This window comes from Podarcis cretensis (assembly GCF_951804945.1).
Source record: "Podarcis cretensis genome assembly, chromosome: 10".
Taxonomy (NCBI): Eukaryota; Metazoa; Chordata; class Lepidosauria; order Squamata; family Lacertidae; genus Podarcis; species Podarcis cretensis.
Genome location: NC_137179.1, coordinates 22,354,695 through 22,378,492, shown reverse-complemented (window position 1 = coordinate 22,378,492; position 23,798 = coordinate 22,354,695). Strand labels below are relative to the sequence as shown.

The 23,798-nt window shown below is 44.4% G+C and overlaps 2 protein-coding genes and 1 long non-coding RNA gene across 11 annotated transcripts in view; 2 read left to right on the top strand and 1 right to left on the bottom strand.

The window, feature by feature from the left end:
• CREB3L2 (cAMP responsive element binding protein 3 like 2) overlaps positions 1-23,798 on the top strand; it is a 298,302-nt gene that overhangs the window by 95,398 nt on the left and 179,106 nt on the right. The window lies entirely within an intron of this gene.
• DGKI (diacylglycerol kinase iota) overlaps positions 864-23,798 on the top strand; it is a 251,072-nt gene continuing 228,137 nt past the window's right edge. For all 8 annotated transcript variants that reach the window (XM_079992291.1, XM_079992288.1, XM_079992294.1 and 5 more), the window contains exon 1: positions 864-1,439. In XM_079992291.1, coding sequence (XP_079848417.1) covers positions 1,234-1,439 — 206 coding nt within the window. In that variant the 5' untranslated portion in view covers positions 864-1,233. The remainder of the gene's footprint in view (positions 1,440-23,798) is intronic.
• On the bottom strand, positions 16,110-21,800 carry LOC307225422. Its single transcript, XR_013842995.1, has 2 exons — positions 21,661-21,800; positions 16,110-16,456 (listed from the first exon to the last, which is right to left on the bottom strand). It is a non-coding gene; the product is annotated as an uncharacterized lncRNA (long non-coding RNA).

Genomic DNA, 23,798 nt, shown 5'->3' with positions numbered 1-23,798 from the left:
ATCAAGATTGCCTAAATAGCTTTGCTTCTCAGCATGCCTATGTGCATTAGTGCTACTGAGCTTTTGCTGAAAGGGATGGTTGCTCCCAGCAGGTACACATGAAGGTTCACTCAAAATAAAAAAAAATCCTTCCAGTAGCACCTTAAAGACCAACTAAGTTAGTTCTTGGTATGAGCTTTCGTGTGCATGCACACTTCTTCAGATACCAGATGGTATCTGAAGAAGTGTGCATGCACACGAAAGCTCATACCAAGAACTAACTTAGTTGGTCTTTAAGGTGCTACTGGAAGGAATTTTTTTATTTTGTTTTGACTATGGCAGACCAACACGGCTACCTATCTGTAAATGAAGGTTCACTGACACTGCTATTGGGGTTGTACTCTGTGGTGATTCTGCACTGGTGGAGAGAAGGGCTATGGGTCTGCCCCGCCTGTCTCAAGCGAATCTAATGGCTTAAGTAAGCTCTTGTTCCAGCAGGAAAGTTGCTTCTGGGCTTAATAACGCATGATGACTTCACCAGAAGCTGCCCCTTGCTGGAAGACCGCTGGCAACATATACTCCGCTGTCCAAAATCTTCAGCAAGCGCTTTCTCACGCTCTTTATTTCTGCTACCAGGGGCTCTCAGCACCCTTCACTCTCCACTGCGCTGATGCTTCCAGTTTTCTCCCCCCGAGAAGGACTGCTCAATAATAAAAATTAAAAAGCACTCCACCTCGTCCTAACACACTGGAGACGTCCACGCAACTTATGCCCCTCCATCCCTCCAGTCCAAACGCTTCTGGATGCGGTACAAAACGGGGCGTCCGTCTGTAGCCCCGCCCCAACTCTCTCCCCTACCCCCCACCCCCATCCGGCACGCACACACAAAACAGAGGAGTCTGGCCAGGTTTTAAGGTGCAGCTGCTCCTGCTGTCCTCTTCGAGCGGGCGTGGCGGGAGGAGCAGCAGGAGGGGAGGAGGCTCTGATTGGCCAGAGCGGAGGCGGGAGGTAGGGAGTTTCCCACAATGCCCCGCTGCAGCCAGTGCGGCCGCCGATGGATGCTGCGGGAAGGTGCTGCCATTTGCAGCCGCCTGGACCAGTGGCTCGCTGAGGGGAGCCCCGCTCCGGCAGAAGCAGAGGCAGGCAGGGAGGGAAGCACCCTTCTCACCCCAGTCCCCGGCAGCCCTTGACAGCGAAACTCCCCTCGCCTTCTCCTCCGCTTTCCTCGCGGGTCGCTGTCCGTTCAGCACCGCGATGAACCCTCCTTCCACAGCCGGCGAGGAGAAGGGGGCTGCGGGAGGCAGCAGCAACGCTTGCCGGGGAGCTGAAGGTGGCGGGGACCCTAGGAGTGCAGCCGCGGGAACAGAGGACCCGGAAGAGCCCGCACTAACCGCTCAGAAGGAAGAATCCTTGGAAGAGAAGCTGAAGAGTTTAACCTTCAGGAAACAGGTGTCCTACAGGTGGGTGAAGGAGGCAAAGCAGGAGTGTCATTCCGGGTGCGCTTTCTCCCACGTGAGAAGGGGCATACACGTGTGTCTGTGGCTGAGTCTCCTTGAGCCTCATAATGTACTCATCGTCAGAAGTTCCCTAGGACAGAGTGATAGGGAAAGTCTTGTCTAGCTCCCATCTTCCAAGTTTCCCTTGTAATCTCTCAGGGAGATAGATACCTTATGTGCAAGTGAATTTAGTGTATACTTGTGATTACTTAATGTAGACGAGGTCATTGTCCTTAGCTCACTTTTACCCCCTGCCCCGCTGTTCCTTCGATCTGGGTGGTAGATTTCACACCCAGTTTGGAAATTGTCATCTACCTGGCTGTGAACATGGGACCAGCGAGGGGCTATTTACTTCAGATGTGCTAATTCAGAGTTTTAACAGCATGATTTTATGCAGAGGGAAGCTTCAAGATGATAGATTTCAACCTTGCAATAAGTCAGGACCTACTGCTGTAACGTTCTTGTAGGAGAGGATAAAAAGCATTGAGGATTCTGATGGTTGTTTTGGAGGGATGCAGTTTCATGAGGTTTTACCCCCCCCTTTCCCCCCTCCTCTGAAAGCTACATGGTATGTGGGCAGCCTTGCCTGGAGAGAGATAATCTTACGGTTGAAATCAGTGCACCAGGAATTCTGTGTCGCGCATAATGTGTGTTTCTGTGTCAGGTCAGTTTATGCACACACGGCAGCAAAACAGCTGCTGCCCCAAATGTTGCATTATTTTTTTCCAGAGCTGGGGGTGGGGGGGAAGGCAACTGATGTATTTGTATTGGCACTTAGAGTGGTACCGCAAAGGACTCCACATTCCTACATGTAGACCTAATCTTTGTTGACAGCATTATATGATAGACATTGATAGCATCATGTTATGTATGTGATACCATAGCAATTCCCTTTGGGATTATGTGTGTGAGAAAAATATTATAAAATCTATAGCTGCGTCTGTATATATTAGGAGACAAGTGATATATAACGTAGCTGTTAAAGAGTTAATGTTGTGCAGTAATGCCAATTTGTTATGCTCGAATGTATGTGTAGGTAGCACTGTAACAGCAGGATGTGGGAGTCACGCTGCCAGAATAATGTTGCAAGCAATGCCAGGGATTAGGGTGAGGGTAGCATCATAATTGTCTACTGGTTTCCCCCCTCCTCTAACCAATCTGGCTTGTGCTAAAAAAGAAATCCTGATCTTGTTTACAATCCCTCTCCAAACAGACAGCAGTGCCTCAGAAAAGATGGTGAGGGTTTAAAAAGGTCTGTTTGCGATCAGGAACTTCAGGATTATCCAGAGTGGGTTCAGAAGTGCTGTCTGCCAGGGAAGTGGAGTTATTCTGGAAGTTTTTGATCCTCAGTTTAAAAAATAGAAACAATTAAAAGAAGACAACTGAATCTACCTGTTGCTTTATTGGGGTGGGGTGGGGTGAAAATGTTTCCTTGGAAAAGCAACAGAGAACAATTTTGGGTAGCCTGTCCAAGGCTTCAGGAATCTTTTGAAGAAGAAGTCCTCACATCAGTTATGAACCATTATGTAAGTGTTAGTATTTGCCCAGCTGTGTGGATGGTTACATTGTGTGCCTACTTTTTTTACTTTAATGCAGCTGTATTTTTCATTCCATTTTTTAAAAATAATAAAATATTGTTACGATTCTGCCAAACATACTTCAGCAAATGGTAAAAGAAGGAGAAGACAAACATTGTATTGCTGATGCTTATTAACATTCTGGAAGTTAACACAAAAATCCAAACTACAGTATAGACATACTTTAAGGAAAAGAAAAGAGAAAAAAAGCCTATTGCACCCCAGATACATTCTGTTTCTCAGGGTTAACACAACTGTCAGAGTGTGATTAAAAAAAATGTTTTATAACTTTAAGGGTTTCTAGATTTTAGCTTACATAATATGTATTGGTTCAAATTAAATTATCTCCAATAGTGCTACTATAAGAGTATTATGTTGAGATTTGTCATTCCAATATTTTATAAACTCATACCAAGATTATAATACATTTCTTTGGGATTTTGCTACATCTTCCCATAATCTTTGAGCATCTATGATCTTATGTATAAGCACCCTCTGCCAAACAGCTATTTCCCATTTCTTGATTAACCCCAGCAACTAATATACAAGTTGCCAGCAAAATATTTTCCATCACTTCCTTGTTTTCCTTCAGGACTATTTCTTTTACCTTGCCCAAAATAAAAATCACGCCATCTCATTTTAATTTGTAAGTCGTGGTTTGTTTAATCTGGCCCTCTGAAACCTGAAGTTAGAGACAAGCTAAATTAAAGTTTTTGGTAAATGTTTGGCTCTACTTCTATGATTTCCCCCTGTAGTCTTCTCAAACAAGTCTCTAGGTCCCAGCTTCAATATCTGAGCAATTTTGTCTAAGCGTTAGCTTTGGTTTATGCTAGAGGGTTAACTCTGTGAAATATCGGCATTTTGTGTAAATTATGACATGAGCCTCAGGCTCCAGTGCTGTATGGCAGTAAATGCTTGTGTAAGGACACGGCCAGTTATTTCGAGAAAACGTCTCTTAGCAATTTCTAATTAAAAATAACCAAAATTAGTTCAAGAGTGAGATAAAGGCCCCAGAATAACTTGGGGCATCACACTCTATGAATGTTTCACTTGCAGCATCATGGTGATCCTACCAAATATGCCATAGAGATGAGTTGAGTGAACACAGATGGTTGGCTGGCACCTGTCTGTCTCGGTAGACAATGGAGGAGTGTGCCTTTGGGGGTGAAGTCAAGCTGTCAGAAGGTTGCAGCGCCTGCTGTGGCTGTTGTAGAGACTGATACAGGAGAGACATGTTTGGTTGCAGCTGGGGCAGATGAAGGTGTCCGGTTTTGCTGTTACAAGTGCACCATGGTGTTTCTTCTCTCTACACTCCTCCCAGCAGTCATTCCTCCTCTGGTCACTGCCATGGATGCATGACCTGTCTGTCTCCCGGCACCGCAGTTATATGCAAGCGATTCCCACACAGCAGGGTTGATGTTGCCAGCCTTCATGTCATGTTTGCAGACTTCTTTGCAACGCGGAGCTGGTGCCTGAAGCCAGCTCCCTGTAGAGAGCATCCTGGGGAATACAGACAAACATAAGCATAAAGCTTAAACATACCCAGGGATTCTCTGGGCATCTAAATATGCCGTGCTAATTTCAAAGGAGAAGAGGAATTCAAAAACCTTGGTACCCCCATTTTGTATATGAGTGCAAGTATGTGATAGTTTCAATGAAATAAATGCAATGATGCACATAAAATTAAGTGCCTGGTTTGGATGGATTGCTATTTTTCACTGGGGTAGCTCAAGGAATACACAAGTTCTGTTCCCTTTCACCTGGTCCTTTCTGAACACAACTCTGTGTTCAGTTGCCAAAATAATTTTGTGTTCTGGGTTAGATAAACCAGGTGTTGGAAACTGCAGGCCCAGGGACCAAAATGTGGTCTTCTAACCCTCCTTATCTGGCCATCAGGACTTTCCCCAGACAGACACTTCCTTGCATCTCTACACTTCCTCCTAGCTTTGCTTCACACCCTTATTGAAGGTCTTCGACTGGCTGGAATGTGTTCCTGAACTCTGATAATATCTCTTGCTTCCCTTGATAGAGAGAGGGTGTAGAAACTAGCCTATTGCATAAAGGTAAATTTACTTACATTGATCCACCTACCTTTGCCTCTGGTCCCACCCAACACTTGTTTGTGGCCTCTGGAAGATTGCCTAGAAGGGAATGTGGCCCCTGAGCTGAGGAAGGTTATCCACCCCTGAGATAACAGAGCCTTGCGTAGCCAATGCTGGCAGAATAACTGTTTTGATTATCTCACCTCCCATGTAGGTGAAATGTAGGTAGGTGAAATGAGAGATTTCCAAGTTTGTGTTGACTAGTCATTTTGGCCAGCTTCTGCACCTGCTGGAGGTACAAGGATGGGATTTCAAAGCTGTAAGCTTGTGTGTGGATATGTTTTTCAAACAGCCTGCTTTCAAACGCTTGCAGAGAGAAATCTGTTGCTTTCTGAAAGGTAGCATCAGCAGACCACTTGACACACATGGACTGGCTCTTTTGACTTTGTAAACAAGAGATGACAGCCTAGCTGATGAGTGCAAAACCTGGAGTGATTCATTCCCCGCTGACCTTAGTCAGTGACGCAAAACAATACATTCAGTGGCCACAACCATCCCTGAAACATTTCTGTTGCCGCTCACTGCCTGCCTGCAACCCTTTTCCAACAGTTTTGAAACATGGAAGTTAATGCCAGGCTTCCTAGTAGCAGCCTGCAGCAGTCAGAGATGGCGAAGTCTACAGGTGGGTTTGATAATGATCCAGGTAGAAGTGCCTAATGCAGAACCACAGGCAATTAGTTGATTTCTGCATTTGCATCAGTGGGGCTGGAGAGTGTAGACTGCTGCACGCATTTTATTGAATTTTGCTTTTCTATCTTTAATAGATAAAAAATATTAATGAAAACCTACCACCCTCTGATGCTATGAAATGTATTGGGGTGTGGGTGTGTTCCTGGAACTTTCTTCATTTCAGAGGTGGCTCTGCTCTTCTGCACTCCTGGGGAGTAAAAACCCCATTTGCCTTTTGCTCAGCTTGTGCGTAAGTGAAGCTCTGCTACGTCAGGCTAATAGATCATCAAGACCAGTAGCACCATCAGGGTAGGGCTCTGGGACAGGTGTTCAGACTGCCAATTTGTAGAAAAAGCAGAAGAGCTAGAAACAAAGCCAATTTATCACATTTTGAAGCATGGGAAAGAATATACATCGTTACAAAAGCATTGTCCAACTGGACTGCTGAAATAGTCTGGCATCCTTTTTTCAGGAATGGGTGACAAGCCACACCCTCTGTAGCTACAACCATCCTTTCCAGGTCACAACCCTCACTGGACCTGCCTTGCAGCCTCCTTGAGTGCTTTGCTTGTCCAGAATGTATCCCTGAGCTCTGATTATGCGTCTTGCTTGCCTGGAGGAAAGGGAGGCCTGTGTTGAGTGTTTATAGAAATGACCATTGTATACAAAGGCAAAATTTCCATTCACCACTCTTCCCACTTTAGCCTCAAGGTTTCCCACCCCTGGAGTAATGGACTGTCACAGGAGTGTACCGGTCAGTAATCATACAGTTCAAAGATGGAGTTAACTCCAAAAACACGACCTCCACAGCTCAGGCCTAATGAGCACAGCAGCTCATTCCAGGTGGTTTTCCTCCATGAAAGTCTGTTGCTGAGACTGAAAGTCCCCACCTCCTCCTCAAACAATCAGAGACTGCATCTGCATGCAGTCAACCTCTCCTCTGCCCTTTCCATGCCTCTTCTGGGTCTGAGAGACAATGGGGAGAGAAGAGCTTGTCGCAGCAGCAGAGGGAGACGCTCATGGCTTTGCACTAGCCTGACTCATTTCTGCCTCTTGGCTTCCCTCATCCCATTCTTCTGCTTCAGCTTCTGTCTCTAATTTTGGACTTTCTTCTGCCACAGACTCTCTCAGCTCACTGAAACCTGTTATCTCTTCAGTTTCTGACTCCTCCTCTTCCCAATTTTCTCCCTCTTCCCACTCACTGACACCCCACCACCACTCCCTGGGCTCTGAGCCTTCTTCCCTTGGTGATTCCCCAGCTGGTTCCTCCCACCATTCATCTGTCTAACCAGTCTATGACATGGACCTACCCCTCTGCCCTATAATCTATAATGCTCAAGGTTTTTCTAACTGCAAGGATGTCCAACCTCTTAACTCAGAAGGAGTATGATATGCTTTATCCCGAAGTTATTTATGGACTTCGCTCCTCCTTGGTGAGTTGTGTCCTTGGTCACATAGGGTAGAAAGGGGAAACTCACAAGACAGGAGGCAAGAGGCTACTATTTGAACTCTGCACAGGATGGAATGAAGTTGAGAAACAGTGGGTTAGTTCAGAAATAATAGGGAGCCATGCCTTCTCACAATGTACTTCCTCTCTCATGCCCATAAGAAGAAGAAAAAGAAACTGTTTCTCCTGATTTTAAATAAACAAATTCTTGACAACTGAATGCAGGAAAAGGGGGGTTGTTTAAACTATCACTTGTGAGAAAAGGGCATAATTATAGTGGATCAGAGGCTAGCTTGTTCTCACCAACCATAGTTTCAACAAACCACAGTTCCTTGGGTTTGCACATCACAAGGAACTGTGATTAGTTTAAAATTGGAAGCACATCATTCTGGCCTGCTTCTCTACTGCATGAGAGAGAATGGAGAGAGGAGAGGAAGAGCGTGAGCCTCAGGCTCACCATAGTCCGTTCACCTCATGGGAAACCATGGTATCCTGTCTGCTGACTTGCTGAATAGTACACAATTAAACCATGGCTGAAGAAGATAACATCTGGATTCATATTTCTGTGATAGAAAATCTAGCTTTCTGAAGCCTGTGGCTCTCCAGATGTTGTTGGACTACAATCCTTATCATCCCTGACCATGCTGGCTAGGGTTGATGGGAATTTAGTTGAAAACAACGGGAGGGCAATAGGCTGGAGAAGGCTGCTACAGCCACTGGATTCACCAACTGGCTTTCTGGTACAACAACCTTGCACCTGGTATTCAGAGGTAGTCTGCAGCTTAATCTGGAAATCCTGTTAACCATAGTAACTATATGGAAGTTTCAGATTCAGTATTCTCTCCTCTCTGCCTCTCTCTTCATGGGCCCATATGTTCTGTTCATGCATCAGAGCTCTTATGCCAATGAGATAATCTGGATGGAGGCAAACCCACACTTGCAGAGAGAATGAAAGATGTTTGAAATATGTGTTAGTGCAGGGTATATATATATATAGAGAGAGAGAGAGAGGGCAGAATAGCAGAAGTTGTTTGTCTTTCCTTGTGTGTGGGCATGCAGTGAATTCCATATCTTTAAGCACAGAAGGCATTTACAATAACCTTTAAATAACAACTTCCTGAGGTATGTCATTAATTCTGTTTGACTTGCCAGCATGCAAAAGAAAGCTGAATGCTTTTCTGCACCTCTTGATTTGCACATCTTAGTGCCTTTTGAAACAAGTTTATCCCATGAGGAATTCCCCCTTTCCGGCATTTATAGCAAAGAGTCTCAGTAAATACCTAGATCTGAACGCTTTCTCCCCACCTCCTGTGCCAAAACACCACTGCTGAACTGCAATGCCTCCCACAAATCCAATTTTTCCCTTTTCTTATCCTCCTTATTTTTCTTCTTCTTCACAATTACTGCCTTAAAAAGGGTGCTGCTGTGATGGATTTACAAATGTAAATAACTGCACAATGAGGCAGGAAGCTCAATTGGGATTAGCCACAAAGGTTGGTTTACGCAAGAGCACCGCAGCAGTTCCTCGAGGCACCTTGACAAGTTTCAAACGGTTGGCTCGGGGGCGCCCTGTGTGTGTGTGTTCGGTGTTGACAGCTAATGCACACCATTCATCTGCATTTATGGCTTCCATTATTGAGAAAATCCTTCTCTGCAAAATAACCCAGACTCCTGCGATGGAGCTTAATAACTTCGGCAGTGAGTGGAAAGTGGGCAGAGGTAGCAGAGAAGGAAAGCAAGAGAGACTTGTCATTAAGAAGTGCGAAGGAGGCTTGCACACTCCTTCCTCATTTGTCAGGGCTTAGTATGAGCCTGAGCTCAGCAGGCTCCAGCCCCCAAACCCGTTTGGTGGTTCAGTGCTTAGAGAGAGAGGGAGGGAGGGAGAGGGAGAGATGTGCATATATAGCACACATAGCACAACCAAGGGATGGAACCTTGTGCTGGGCTGTGCAGGGACAGATAACATTCCTAGCAGCTCCTGTTGCCTCCCAAGATTGGGGCCAGTCCTACCATTAGGCAGAGTGAGCAACAACATCAGGGAGCAGATGCTGGAGGGCCGCTCTCAGCTGTTCCTCCCGAGTTGTCTACAATCACCGGAGCAGTCGAGAGCCTCTCCTACTCAATACAAACCCATGAAAAGAGATGAATGTGTTAGCTGTCAGCACTGAACACACACAAACACGCAAACACACACTACCTCTTGAAACTTGTCCAGGTGGCTTGAGTAACCGCTGTTGTGCTCTGATGTAAGGCAGCCTTTGTGGCTTAATCCAAATAGAACTTCCTGCCTTCTACATAGTGATTTGCATTTGTAACCACATCACAGCATCACCCCTTTTAAGGTATTAATTGCAAAAATAATAAAGAGGAAAGAAAGAAAGAAAGAAAGGGGATTTGTGGGAGGCATTCCAGCTCAGCAGTGGTGCTCGGGCAGAGGAGGTGGGGGAAAGCATTCAGAGCTAATTAACTACCCATCTATACCACTCTGAGTGCAAGAAAGGGGGAAATTCCTTTCTTGCATTTATCCTAAAGGGCAGGCAGGCAGGCAGGCAGGCAGGCTCCTATACCCTTAAGGGATCCCGGGTCCAAGCCATTTAGGGCTTTAAAGATGATAACCAACAATTGCCCTTCTCCATCCCGCAATGAAAAGGAAGCCAGTGCAGCTGTTAGGAAAGAAGGAAGTCACACCAGAACTGAGTCAGATCTAGCTCAGTACTGCTTACAGCAGCAGATCTCATACCCTCCAACATTTCTCTGATAAAAATAGGGATGTTTCATTCCTTTTTACTAATTTTACTACACACATTTTTACTACACACATTTTACTGGGTTAACTGGGTTGGCCCAGCCACTCTGGGCAGCTTCCAACGTATATAAAAACATAATAAAACATTAACCTTTTTTTTTTTAAAAAAAACCTTCCCTATACAGAATTGACTTCAGATGGCTCAGGGGTCGGATAACTCCATACCCTCCAACATTTCTTCAATGAAAATAGGGACATCCTAAGGAAAAGTGGGACATTCCAGAATCAAATCAGAAACCGGGATGGCATTTCTAAATCAGGGACATCCCTGGAAAATAGGGACACTTGGAGTGTCTGAGATCTTCATGGTTAAGAAAGCTACAGAGTGGTTGCCCGAAACAAGATAGGTCCCCTAAGGGTCAACATATAGCTTAACAGCCAGTGGTGTGCAGTTAGAAGCCCAACTAGATATGATGTTAAATGTGTATTTGGATGGAACCTTTACAGGATTTTTTTTAAAAAAAATAATGCAAGTAGCATAAGCTAGGGAAACCCACCCGCTGATAATTATAGGGATTGAAGCAGGTGGGATGTAACCATTTCCTTTCCTGCCACACTTCTGAAGGAAATACTTTCTCTAGAAGTGTGATTTGTACCTGGGAGGAAACCCTCAATGCCACCACCAACGGGAGATTTCACCTCTAAGCAAAATATTAATTTCAGCAGAAGGGGCTTCAATCAAGACAGCAGTTAGGGGAGGAAATAGTTAAATCCCACCCACCACACCTGCTGGGATCCTTATGACTGTAAACACACCCACCCACCCACCAGCTGATGCAACTTGGGTTTACAAAACCAAACCTGCATATTAAATGCAAAGAAACATTTAATTCCATATCTAGATCGGTCCACAAATGCAGTGACCATTCCCTGACTGCAGGAGGGAAGTGGTGGTCCATGTTCTTATCTGCAACTGGGATAACTAGAATTAAGCTTAAATTAGGAGCAACAGATCTTGGGTAGAGTAAGCAGTAGTTCTTCATGGTTGGTTTTTTTGGTTTTTTGGTTTTTGCATGTACTGCTCTGCATGGTTCTGTCTTTTTGGTTGAATAGGAGGCAGAGAGAAGAAACCATTTTCTTTCCATGAGGTCCAGAATATGCTCCACCCTCCCATTTTTCAAAATGTGGCACTGATCCTGCAACATGTCATGTCTACCTTTAAGAGCTCCTTGCACTTGCAAGGCTCCTACTGCTGGCTTACTGCGGAGCCTTGCAAGCGTGTGGAGTTCTATTCCATTTCCCCTCCCCACCCTCTCTCTTTTGTAAAACTATATTTAAAATATACAGATATTGTCAAAAGAAAACACCAATTCATGACACATCCATCTCGTTTGTAAATACAGTATTCGTAATGACTGTTTTTAAAACGTACAGATGTAATCAAAAGAAAATATAAATTCCTGACACATCAGTTGCTTTCATGAATATTCACCTCTGCTCCATTTCATCTGCAACTATGGGGAATGCTTGTTTGGGGGCTGCCTTGCTGATTGTGGCCTGACATGTTTTCAAATCCTTCATTTATTTATATATCACATTTGTATTCTCCCTTTCTTCCAAGGAGTTGAAGGTGGTATACATGGTTTTCTTCCTCCCCATTTTATTGCCTCAACAACCTTGTGAGGTTGGTTAGGCGGAGAGGCGGTGACTAGCCCAAGGTCACCCAGCGAGTTTCATGACTGTGCAGGGATTTGAACCCTGATCTCCCAGGTCCTAGTCCAGCACTCTAGCTGCTATGCCACACTGGTTTACTTAGTTACTATACACTTCCAGGTTCATTGCAAAGAACTATTTGCAACTATTTGTGTAGCAGCTCTTCTAATGTACCTGATTGGTCCCGGGAGGCATATATTCCAGCCCTGCTAAACAGTATAGTTTGGATGCAAACAAGCTTGCTGTTTGAGCCAATGTAGCATGTCGCATAATCAGAGTAATTAATTCCCCAATGAGTCTGCACTGGTGCAAGTATAAAGAGGCAGATCATCTCGATGCTCAGTGAAAGACAATCAAAGCATTTGATTTAGAAAGTGCATTGTAGCCACTTTCCATTGAAGCAAAAGGTGTGTTGTGCCTGGTAGACTGAAATCAATTAAGTGTATTGTGTTGCCTGTAGTCGCACACTGTATTGAGTCTATGCTAAGTGGATGTTTGCAAAGCAGCTAAAAGGGTTTTGCATTTAATGATGTGTTTACATCTCTCTGCTCCTTTCCTTGCAGTGTCATAATTACAGTCAAGGTACATCCTGGATGTGTTTGTATTCAGCCTCTGTGAATTAAATGGACCCGGTACCCTTAAATACAACCCATCCTTTAGTCTTGACTCCCCCATCCTTCTCTGGAAAGAAGAGAAGCTCAGTTGCAGGCCTGTACTAAGAGCCCTGCCAGAGAACTGTATAAAACCCCGTAAAATAAGCCTGCTAAGTTACCAACACCTATGGGACATTTAAATCCACTAGTCAATGGCGGCATGACCTCCATGCCAATAATAACCATAGCAGCAACAGTCATATTCAGTCCTCAAATGATTCTTTTCCAGGAGCAGCTGAAATCTGCAGCTTTTAAGGGGCATGCAAACTGAGCACATTTGCATCCTGCTTTTTATTTTATGCAATTGATTCAGAAAGTCTTACGATTTGCATCATTTATTCTGGTTTGGCAAAACCCTTTCACGTTCCGTAATGGGGTGGTATTATAGCAACAGGGATACAGAATCTTGTGCTACCAGACCAACAGGGAAATTCAGCAGCAATCACGACTCCCTGTCATAAAGAGCCGTCACTATAGACATTATCAAAGTTGACTATTCATAAATCTGACTCCTGGCTGGAGGGGAAAAACCCTTTCAGACAAAACTCAGGACAGTCAGAGGCTCTTGAAATGATTTTAAAACGCAGTGTGGCTTTTAGAACAGTTATCTAAAGGCAGATGGAATTAGTTTAGATGAGTTAACATGAGGAATCAGATAGTCCTGGGGCCCCATCCTTTTTCTTGTACATTCATGTGTTCATGATGTTGGTAGTTATATGTCATCTTGCTTTCAATACCGTTTTGCTTGCAAAAGTTTCCAGGTGGGCATACTGTTTTGTTTCCAATCAGTGTGCATCCCATAACTTCCAATGAAATCTTGTAGCCTTTATATACCGCAAATGTTCATGTGTGTGTGTTGTTTTTAACTGGGGTTGTTTGTTTAAAAGCATTTATGAACCACTTAATAACAAAATATCTGTTGTGCCATCATGCAAGGGTCCCTCCAGATGGCAATAAAAGGATAATGTTGGGAAGGCATCATGGAACAACTAAGAAAGTGGAATGTGTGGCTGGTCCAGTATAAATCCATCATTAATCCACTATTATTGCACCAATGACATGTTGCAGAATTCAGTGGTGAAAAAACTTCTGTGCATCTGGATGGGCTCCTGTTAAAAAACAAATCTTCCCATCTCACACTACAGTCATAGTTCATCCCTGTGGATATAACTAAAATCTCGGGATACTCAATACATGGAGGAGGGGCGTCTACCGGCCTGATACTGACCTCCATGATCTGCTTACCCCATGCACTTAGATTCCGTCTGAATATTGCACCAAGCAGAACTGTATTATATGATCTTAGCAGCTTATACCTATCAGAATGTTTTGGGCCAGGTGAAGTTTCTTGACTGTCTTCAAGGGAAGGTGCATGCATTGCTTCAGTAGAATCAGAAAGTCACTGAGGCATGAATGACATCAGGCAGATCTTTTGTCTTCTGGAAGGAAAATCACCTGAAGCTGCTGAGAGAAGCATTTCAGGCCACAGCTGTTACCTGGGCTGCCAGGAGTAAAACTAGACCCAAAGAGCTTTGAAACTACAAGCCTGATCCGTAAGTGGTGATGAGAGGGCATGTCCAGGTTGCCACTCAGTAGAATTGAGCAGAAGCACACACCCCGCCCCACCTCCTGCAAATGCAACAGGGCTGGTTTCCTACCTATTGAAGTAAATAAAGTAAATAGCTTCTAAAGCAGCTGTCCTGGTGCCTCCCAGATGGTTTTGGCTACAGCTCTCATCAGCCCCAGCCAGCGTGCCTGTGCTCCCATTAGCACCAGTATTAGACATCAGTGTTAGCTGGGACTGATGAGAATAGTACTTCAAAACAGCTTGGGGGCACCAGGTTGATAAATGCTGATCTAAAGGGTGGGGTTTCCTTAAGGCTACCCCAATGAGACCACAAAGTTCATGTTATTTCGGGTTACATATGCTTCAGGTTACAGACTCCGCTAACCCAGAAACAGTACCTTGGGTTAAGAACTTTGCTTCAGAATGAGAACAGAAATCGTGCTCTGGTGGAATGGCAGCAGCAGGAGACCCCATTAGCTAAAGTGGTGCTTCAGGTTAAGAACAGTTTCAGGTTAAGAACAGACCTCTGGAACAAATTAAGTACTTAACCTGAGGTACCACTGTATTATTAACTCACACTCTATCCATCACCGATTGTGGTCAGCTACTCCCATTGCTAGTATTGGAATGAGACTCAACTGCCAATCACATTAGCTCTACAACATGAAATGGGGGTGACAGTGACATGTCTCACATTGTTTATTTGCCTCAGGCAGCAAAATGTCTCCAGCCATTCCTGGTTCTGTGAAAATGTCTCCTGCTTAACTGTAGGGGTAAAGGGCCTGGCAAGGGGTTCTTTTACGACCCTTGAGATCTCAGACATCTAACAAATTATATTAGGCACAGCTCCTCTCAATCAATTTGTAAAAGAAACTCATTTTGGTTTAGCAATTCAGGTTTGGCAAGGTCAATTATTGCAATGAGCTTCCATGCCTTTTCATGTTGCTGTGTTGTTCTGGTCTTAAAAGCTTAACTACTGTAATAGCTCTTAATAGCCTTCACCAACTGTATGATAAAAGTAAACAAAGGCTGGGGGGTGTCATGCCTAGCCCTGACCTGGTAACAGACACATAAGAACAGCCTGCTGGATCAGGCCAATGGCCCATCTAGTCCAGCACCCTTTTCTCACAGAGGCTAACCAGATGCCTGCAGGAAACCAGAGGACAATGGAGACTGCTTGGAGCAGCAGGCAGGGTCTCCTCAAACAGCTGCTGAGCATCCTCATGCCTTGAGAGTCCCTCTGATGAGAGACCTGCTGAAAAAACCTTGGAGCAACCAGAGGAAGTGGAGTCGCTTCCTTGAGAACACCAGAAGTCCAGACCAAAAAGCAACAACATAGCATGTGTCTATGGACCCAGAGTTCTTGTATGGCTCCTGAGAAAGTGATCTCTTCTGAATGAACAATCCCTGAAATGTTTTCACTACCAGCAGCTGTCATTAGGAGGCCCATATATAAGGTTTGCCTCTTGAACCTACCAGTTTGTGGAAGCTACAAAAGTGTCTAGCTTCTTGTTCCCAAGCTTAGTCCTACCCACTCCTTAGTGAGCTGCACCTTGCTTGGGCACCCTGTGGCCTTGACTATTGCTTCACTTTGCCCCTGGGTCATGCTTTGAACCTGAGCTGATTCCCTGTGCTTCAGCCTTGCTCTGTTTCTTTGGACTGCACTGGACCTTTGACCCTGCTCTTCTGGGTGAGTGTTTATGTAAGAGACATGCCTCTGGGGCTCTTGAGGGTTTTCAAACGGGGAGGCAAGATAATTCTTAATATTTGGCATACTCCATTGAAAGCGGGAGTGTTGGTAGATTGGATGGGGGACCAACTTGTGCTGTGAGTTACTGTAGGCTTTGTGTAATCTGATACACTGCCATATTGGGAGAGAGCAGGATACTTGGCTTTTAAGGCGCCCCCTAATCAAATAGGCAATGCTGACAGGAAAGACAGTAGTATGGTTTGGCACAAAGCCCAGTCAGGGACTCTGGACAGTGTTGAGCCTTGATTGATGTTGACTGTTTGGAAGGTACAGCTGGGAATCTATTGCGTCGATGTGCCATTATGCACTGCTTCCAATTTGCTAATTGACTGGCATCTTCTATGCAGCCCAGTCATGACTCAGTGATGGTCAGACTAAGGCTTTCCCAGATATTAAAAACACAAAGCAAGTTGAGGAAGGGAGAGTTTCCATTTTCCCCAATGCTCAGCCATCTTTGCTTGCTTGTTGTGTTAACTCAGAAGGCTGCTAGAACTGCGCTCGTGTGGGTTTGGACCAAGGAGGTTTTGTTTTGTTGTGTTTGAGCAGGAGTAACACAAGAAGTTTAATTACATTATTTGCTGGAGTCATGGTTCCCGAAGGTTCTGGCACTTTCTGAGGTGTTTTGGAATTCATAGCAAGTCTTGTAAGGTAAAGGAGGGTAGAGAAGATCAGGTCTAGATCCAGGATGATGTAGGCCTTAGAGGGTGAATCTTCTGTGGCTCCTCATATAACTACCCTCCTGGTGCTGGAATGGCACCTGGAATGAAATATGCCAAGGATTTTTATCACAAGAACTGTCTCCATTGAGTCATTTACAAGCTGCCAGCACCTGCCATGGGACAGGTCAGCTTTGACTGGTGGGCAGCTATTCTTCAGAATGACCAGTTCTGACTAAGGTTTTTACTGCACTGATTAGAAATGCCCTGTGGTAAATCTCAGTAAATTAGCTAAGGCTGAGGTGAATCTCAAATAACTACCGCTTTGTGGGATATTTTTTGGCCTTGGGGTAGGCCAGTATTTCCCAACCTGGTTGCCCTCCAGAAGTATTGGACTACAGTTCCCATCAGCCCTAGTCAGCAGAGCCAATAGCTGTGGATGATGGCAGTTATAGTATGAAACATTTGGATAGTGTCAGGTTGAGGAGCTGGGCTAAAGTATAAACTGACTGATATATAATACATATGATATAGGAAAGGTATTTTTTTCATCACATCTCATATCTGCAAGCCTGTGGCGGTAAGAAACTGTGCTTATGTTTTGTTTTTTTCTCAATTGCTGTGCTATCAGCTTTCATACCTGCATATCAAGCATGACCAAGATGTGTGTGTGGAAAATTGAATGACCCCGAATATATTTCTGTTGTCTTAGGACTAGTGTATGGGAAATTGAATGGCCCCTCAGAATGAAATAATTTGACCTCAAAACAAATGGTCTGGCTGTAATCTAATTGGCCTTACTTAGTTGCAACTAGGTATAAGGAACACATGCTCAGATGTCATGGAGTCATTAATTGGTAGGGGTTGGGGAGGCTGAGAAACAGATATATTGGGTGTGGTGGAAGAACCCAAGAAAGGCAGACCAGCAGTGGTTCCTTGCTTTTCCTGAATGTGTTTGACTGGGGTGGGGAACATGTGGTCCTCCAGATGTTGGTGAACTCCAACTCCCATCAGTCCTAACTAACATAGCCAGTGGTGAGGATGATTGGAGTTGTAGTCCAGCAAGATCTGGAGGACCACAGGTTCCCCACCCGGGTGTATGATATAGCAGTATAATAAAACATATATAAAATAGTTTCATTTTTTTCTGTCCTTGGACATTACACTAAGAGTAACTTTAAAAGCACACCTCGGTTAAAATTGATTAGGGCTTCTGGAGTCCAGATAAAGTTTATCCAAGGCCTCTCTGTTGGCAACCAATTGTCCATTCCTGATAAGAAAAGGGTAAACTCTTGATTGTGTATGGAGGGAAGGAGAGAATTTCTAAAATGAATGACTGGAGGAGGTTTGCCAATGTGCTTGATGAGATTTAGGAAGCCTTTGTTAGGCTTGCTTTTTGAATCTGTGTCATCAAATGTAGGGCTGCATGCTTTAATTGGCAGTTTTAGCTTTTGTTGGCGAATCATTGAGGTCACATTTTAATCAGCAGAGCTTCAAGTTGAGGGCACACCTGTTTAATTTTGAGTGTATTTTGGTCCAGGTATGTTACTGCAATAGGGAATAATAAAGCAAATATTAAGGATGGCCCTTTGGGTGTATTAAACAGCAAGTTATGTCAAACCCCTGCCAGCACCTCAAAAAGGCCTGCATACCGAGGATTTGGTGAATATGCAGATCAATTTGTATTTAATTGATTAATTAAAAGGCAAATGATTAAACCTCTACAGTTGTTGAATTGGTTGGAAGCTCTAATTAAAAGCCATCAAATGGCGCTGCTTGAATTGTGCTTCTGATGATTTAATATTTGATTACATTGCTGTTTTTTTTTAAATGTGATATGACTTATTATGATGGTTTTTGTAAGCTGCTTCTGGAAATGTGGAGAGGTAGGATATAAGAATGTTTTAAAATCAAATAAACCTTCCTTCCAAAAGCAACTCCCACGTACCTGCGTGTTTCCTAAAAGATCTGCCCATAAACGGAGTGAAATGGAGCACTTTGGGGAAAAGCAAGAACTGGCATGGGATGGAAATATGGTGAGCGATCTGTCCAAACCAAGCCCCTCTCCTCTCCCTTGGGAGAAACCCCTGGGCTTTATTCCTGTAAAGATTCCATATGAAAAGCCCGGCTGAATTGGCCCTCTTAGTCTGACATCCTGTTCACACTGGCCAACCAGAAACCCATGCAAAACCCACAAGCAAGAGCAGCCTCTGTGCCTGTGATTCCCATTGACTGGTATTCAGAGCCATATTGCCTCCAACATTTGAGATAGAAACCTAGCCATCATGGCTGAAAGCCACTGGTAGCTTGACAACCTTATCCTCCATTAATTTGTTTAGTTGTCTTAAGAGACATCACCTTGCCAACAAAAGTCTGTAAAGTTAAAGCTATGGTTTTCCCAGTAGTGATGTATGGAAGTGAGAGCTAGACCATAAAGAAGGCTGATCGCCGAAGAATTGATGCTTTTGAATTATGGTGCTGGAGGAGACTCTTGAGAGTCCCATGGACTGCAAGAAGATCAAACCTATCCATTCTGAAGGAAATCAGCCCTGAGTGCTCACTGGAAGGACAGATCGTGAAGCTGAGGCTCCAATACTTTGGCTACCTCATGAGAAGAGAAGACTCCCTGGAAAAGACCCTGATGTTGGGAAAGATTGAGGGCACAAGGAGAAGGGGATGACAGAGGACGAGATGGTTGGACAGTGTTGTCGAAGCTACTAGCCTGAGTTTGACCGAACTGTGGGAGGCAGTGGAAGACAGGAGTGCCTGGCGTGCTCTGGTCCATGGGGTCACAAAGAGTCGGAAAAACGACTAAACAACTAAACAACAACAAAGCCAACCTTTGCCCCAGTGGCCATTTTGCCCCAGTGTGCCTCACTTTACTCTTCCTTACACTGAATTGCATTTGCCATTTTACTGCCCATTCACCCAAATTGGAAAGATCCATTTGAGGATCTTAATAATCCCTATTTGCTTTAAGCATCCTGAACAATTTGGTGCCATCAGCAAATTTGACTACATCACTGCTCACCCCTAACTCCAGATCATTAACAAATTAAAAAGCGCAGGTCCAAGTATGATTTGTTGGAGGAGCTCACTTTCTACATCCCTCTCCATTTATTCCTAGTTTCTGCTTCCTAACCAGTTACTGATGCACAAAGCACACTTCTCCTCTTAGTCCATTACTGCCAAGCTTACGCAGGGAGTTTAAGGGAGGTTGTTTATCAAACGCTTTTTGAAAGTACAATGCCAAATCTCTGTTCTGTGCAATGTCTAGCATAATAGATTTAAATAATAGAGAAATAAGTTGTGGGCTAAATATTTTGTGTTTCAATATCAGATATGATTCTTGCTATGTGGAAAGGTCTCTTCACGTTTGACAAATTGGTGCTTTTATGGATGAATAAGAAAATACATCATCATCATCATCAATTGTTTTGCTAGTACCCCTCCTCCCTTTTGGTAAATGCCTATTCTTTAAATTATTCATGTTTTCCGTTCAACGGTGGCCATTCATATTTATGTACGCACAACTGTGTGTCCTGAATATGTATCACTGCATAATTTATCCTGCTTCAGGTTGCCATCATGCTAACAATTACATCTGTCTCTGGCTGGCAGCTTTAATATGGCGCAGCTTGCTTTGCAGTCGTGCTCTGCCCTGTCCATATCACAACTGCATAAATCATACAGGAGGAGAGAAAACCCTCTAAGCAAGTTCTCAGACCTTTTGGAGCTGAAAAAGAGAGCAGGATTATACCTGCAATAGCTACCTAGTTCACCGCCTGACTAGCTAAACCTACTTGGGACAAGGTGTTGGTGCCATGGGTGGTGCCTAGTCTTGGAGGTCCTGGGCCACAGAGAGGTTAGGCTGGCCTCAACCAGAGCCAGGGCTTTTTTGGCTGTGGCCCCGATCTGGTGGAACGCTCTGTGACAAGAGACTAGGGTCCTGCGAGACTTGACATCTTTCTGCAGGGCCTGCAAGACAGTGCTGTTCCACCAGGCCTTTGGACAAGGCACAGTCTGATGCCCTCCTTTGGTAATCCTCACAGAACTCTAGCCCAATGGTTGCCATTAATTTGATTTTGAATTGATTTTAAAATGAATTGATTTTAGAATGCTGTGTTACTTTTATTGTTGTTAGCCGCTCTGAGCCCTGCTTCGGCTGGGGAGGGCAGGATATAAATAAATTATTATTATTATTATTATTATTATTATTATTATTATTAATGGGAGTGGGCCTAAGTGTGATGAACTTTAGCAGCAGCCCATCCCATTTTGCCACCCGAGGCACCCTCTATTTCCACTTTGCGCTGGAACTCCCCCACTCTGGCTGAACTTGGCAAGAGGGGGAGCATTCCACTAGGCCTTGACGCTTGTCTTCTCTGTCCAAGGGTCAGGGGAGATGAGTGGCAATGCTGTGTACCAGCATCTCTGACCATCTATCATGCTTGCTGGGGCTGATGGGCATTGCACCTGAGCAACAACTGGAGTTGTCTGGTTCCCCACACTTGTATGAGAGTAGATCCTTTTGTTCCATATAAGTGGCAAACCTTGTGAGATGTCCACCTTTAAGATGAATAGCAGAAGAACGAGCCGCAGTGTCTGGGGCAGAGGTTTCAGACAAATTTCTCCTGAATCCCCCCAGCTGCACACCAGACTACAGCTGGTTCATTTTAGCCACTAGAACCCAATGTGCAGCCATTGAGAACTGAGCTTTATCTAGGGTAAGGTAAAGGTAAAGGGACCCCTGACCATTAGGTCCACTTGTGATCGACTTTGGGGTTGCGGCGCTCGTCTCGCTTTATTGGCTGAGGGAGCCGGCGTACAGCTTCCGGGTCATGTGGCCAGCATGACTAAGCCGCTTCTGGCGAACCAGGGCAGCGCATGGAAATGCCGTTTACCTTCCCGCTGGAGCAGTACCTATTTATCTACTTGCACTTTGACTTGCTTTCAAACTGCTAGGTTGGCAGGAGCAGGGACTGGGCAATGGGAGCTCACCCCGTCGTGGGGAGCAAGTCCTAGGCTCTGTGGTTTAACCCACAGCGCCACCTGCAGTCTTCTTTTGTATCTAGGGTAGCCAGATACAAAAGAGGACTGGACTCTTGCAAAACAGGGAGTTCCACAGCTATTGCTTACACAGCAAGCTCTACTTGCTGAAATTCACTCTTCTGCATGATTATTAAAGATGCAGGAACTCTCTTGCATTTGACCACCCTAAGCCTCCCTGATCTGCAAAGCCCATCCTTTCATTGGTATGGTCCTATGGTAAATTTCCTGGAGTGTGAGAAAAGACAGAACTTGCCTCCCCTCTCTTTCTGGTTTAGAAGACCATCTTTTGCCTTTGGATGGAGGAAGATAAAAAATGAGCAGGTGCCCCAGGAGAATCCGAGGTGGATCCCCATTCCACTCTATGAACAACTCCAGGTGCTGCTTTGGCCTGGAGTTGCCCGATCCATTATGGCCTCACAAATTGACATCACTAGGGTTAAGATGTAGGCCTTCATCACCGCAGATACAGAAAGAGAGGTGAGCCTCAAGCTGTTCAGAATTGTTCTATTATTGCAGAATAAAAAGCCCAACATGCTTTGATTAAAATCTTCCTCGGGGGAAATATAGTTCAATGTTCTTTTTCTTCCAAGATAATTCTCTTGGGATATTTTCTGTGAAAGGATTTCCACCCTCACAACAGTGGTTGCATTTCTTTGGAATTCCCTTCTAAATTCTGGTTTGCTTTTACAAGAACTTCTTGTGGTGCTTCTGGTTTTGTTTTAATGAGTTGAATTTGTGGATTTCTTGCATTTGCTATATTCATTTACAGTGCAATCCTATACACGTCTACTCAGAAGTAAGGTTCTTTCTTACTCCCACATGCCCAGATTTATTTATTTTTTTGGGAGGGCGGGGAGAGAGAAGAAAAGTGGGTCATAAATATTTTAAATAATAAATAAGCCACCTGGATCTTAAGATCTGAGAAACAGCTTCCTCTCTTACTTAGCATTAAATTAAAGACAGCTATAATGGGCTTAATGCTCTTCAGGTGTTTGGGACTCCAGCTCCCATAAACTCCAACCAACATGACCAATGTTCAGGGATGATGGAAAATTTAGTCCACAACATATGAAAGGCATCTCATTTCCCAGCCATGCTTTAAGAGCTTCATGCTTGAGGTCAAAGAACAAGCTCCATGGGAGGAGAAGTCCATGGTTTTGATCTCCCAACGCGAGTGTCTTCTAAGAACAGCCAACCCCTCTCCCCCACCAAAAAAAGGCCATGGTGTAGTGGGGGGGCATAGGTTTAACCTATTTCCCCACTCCAACTCATTGCCTCAACAACTTCTATTTGCCATAGAGGCCAAAACATTGGCTAATATCAATTCCAGAGTGGGACAGTTTGGTCTGGAGGCATGGAATGAGAGGGAAGGGTTAAATCTCCTCCCTTTTTGCCACAGCCCCAAACTAAACCAGGAACTCCAATGGGTACTGCCAGAGTATTAAAAAATTAGACCAGGAGATCTGACCACAAGCTTCCCATGTGATGTGGGACAAGAGAAATTGCACAAGAGGCATGGATGAGAGATGTCCAAGTTTTTTAAAAAAATCTTATTTATTGATTTTTCAAGCTGCCCATTTTCATCCTAATCAAAGGAAAGGCACAAGAGGAGCCTACTCTGAAGCAGAGAATCTGTTCCACCAATGAGCTTGCTTTTTTATTATAAGAATGGCCAAATATGACTTAATTTTGATGGGATATGGGGAAATCCCATTTACCTGTAGCTTTAGAGCTCAGCAGACATCAGTATGGTCTTGTGTTGCTATACGTATCTGGAATACTGCACCCACAAGCGTTGTCTGGGTGGAAACTGGTGAAATGTCCGGGAAAATCTTCAAAAATAGCTGTCTGGATTTTCACTTTTTGCAGTATGGCAACCCTAGCATAGTCTCTCTCCCTCTCCTTCCTCCTTAATTTGTTAGGAATTGCTGTGCTTAACACTTGTTCTTGATATCTGATTTTTGTATTGAATTGGAGTAGTACACTCACAAACAATGGGCACCAAGCAAACTGAGTCACTGCAGTAGAATCCTTGGGCGTCTTTTATACTCTTTTTAACGGAACAGAGCCAAATGGTAGAAATTAATTTCCCAAACCACTTGTCCTTCCTCTAGCTAATTGGAATTAACTGATGGCGTGCCAGCAACCAGGGGTGTCATCGACTGCCTTCATTCCTTGCTACTTCCTTCTCCATTTCTTATCTGTTTACTTGCTCTTTGGCTTGCCAAGAGAATCCTTGACGCTAATAAAACTCAATCAGCTATCTCATGCCCTCCAACATTTCCCAGATGAAAATGAGGGCATTGATGTGCTTGTAACACTTCCTCTCACACCATCAACTGCTGCCTTGAGTGTTAGCCCATTCACAACTGCACTTCGCTAAAAGCTCTT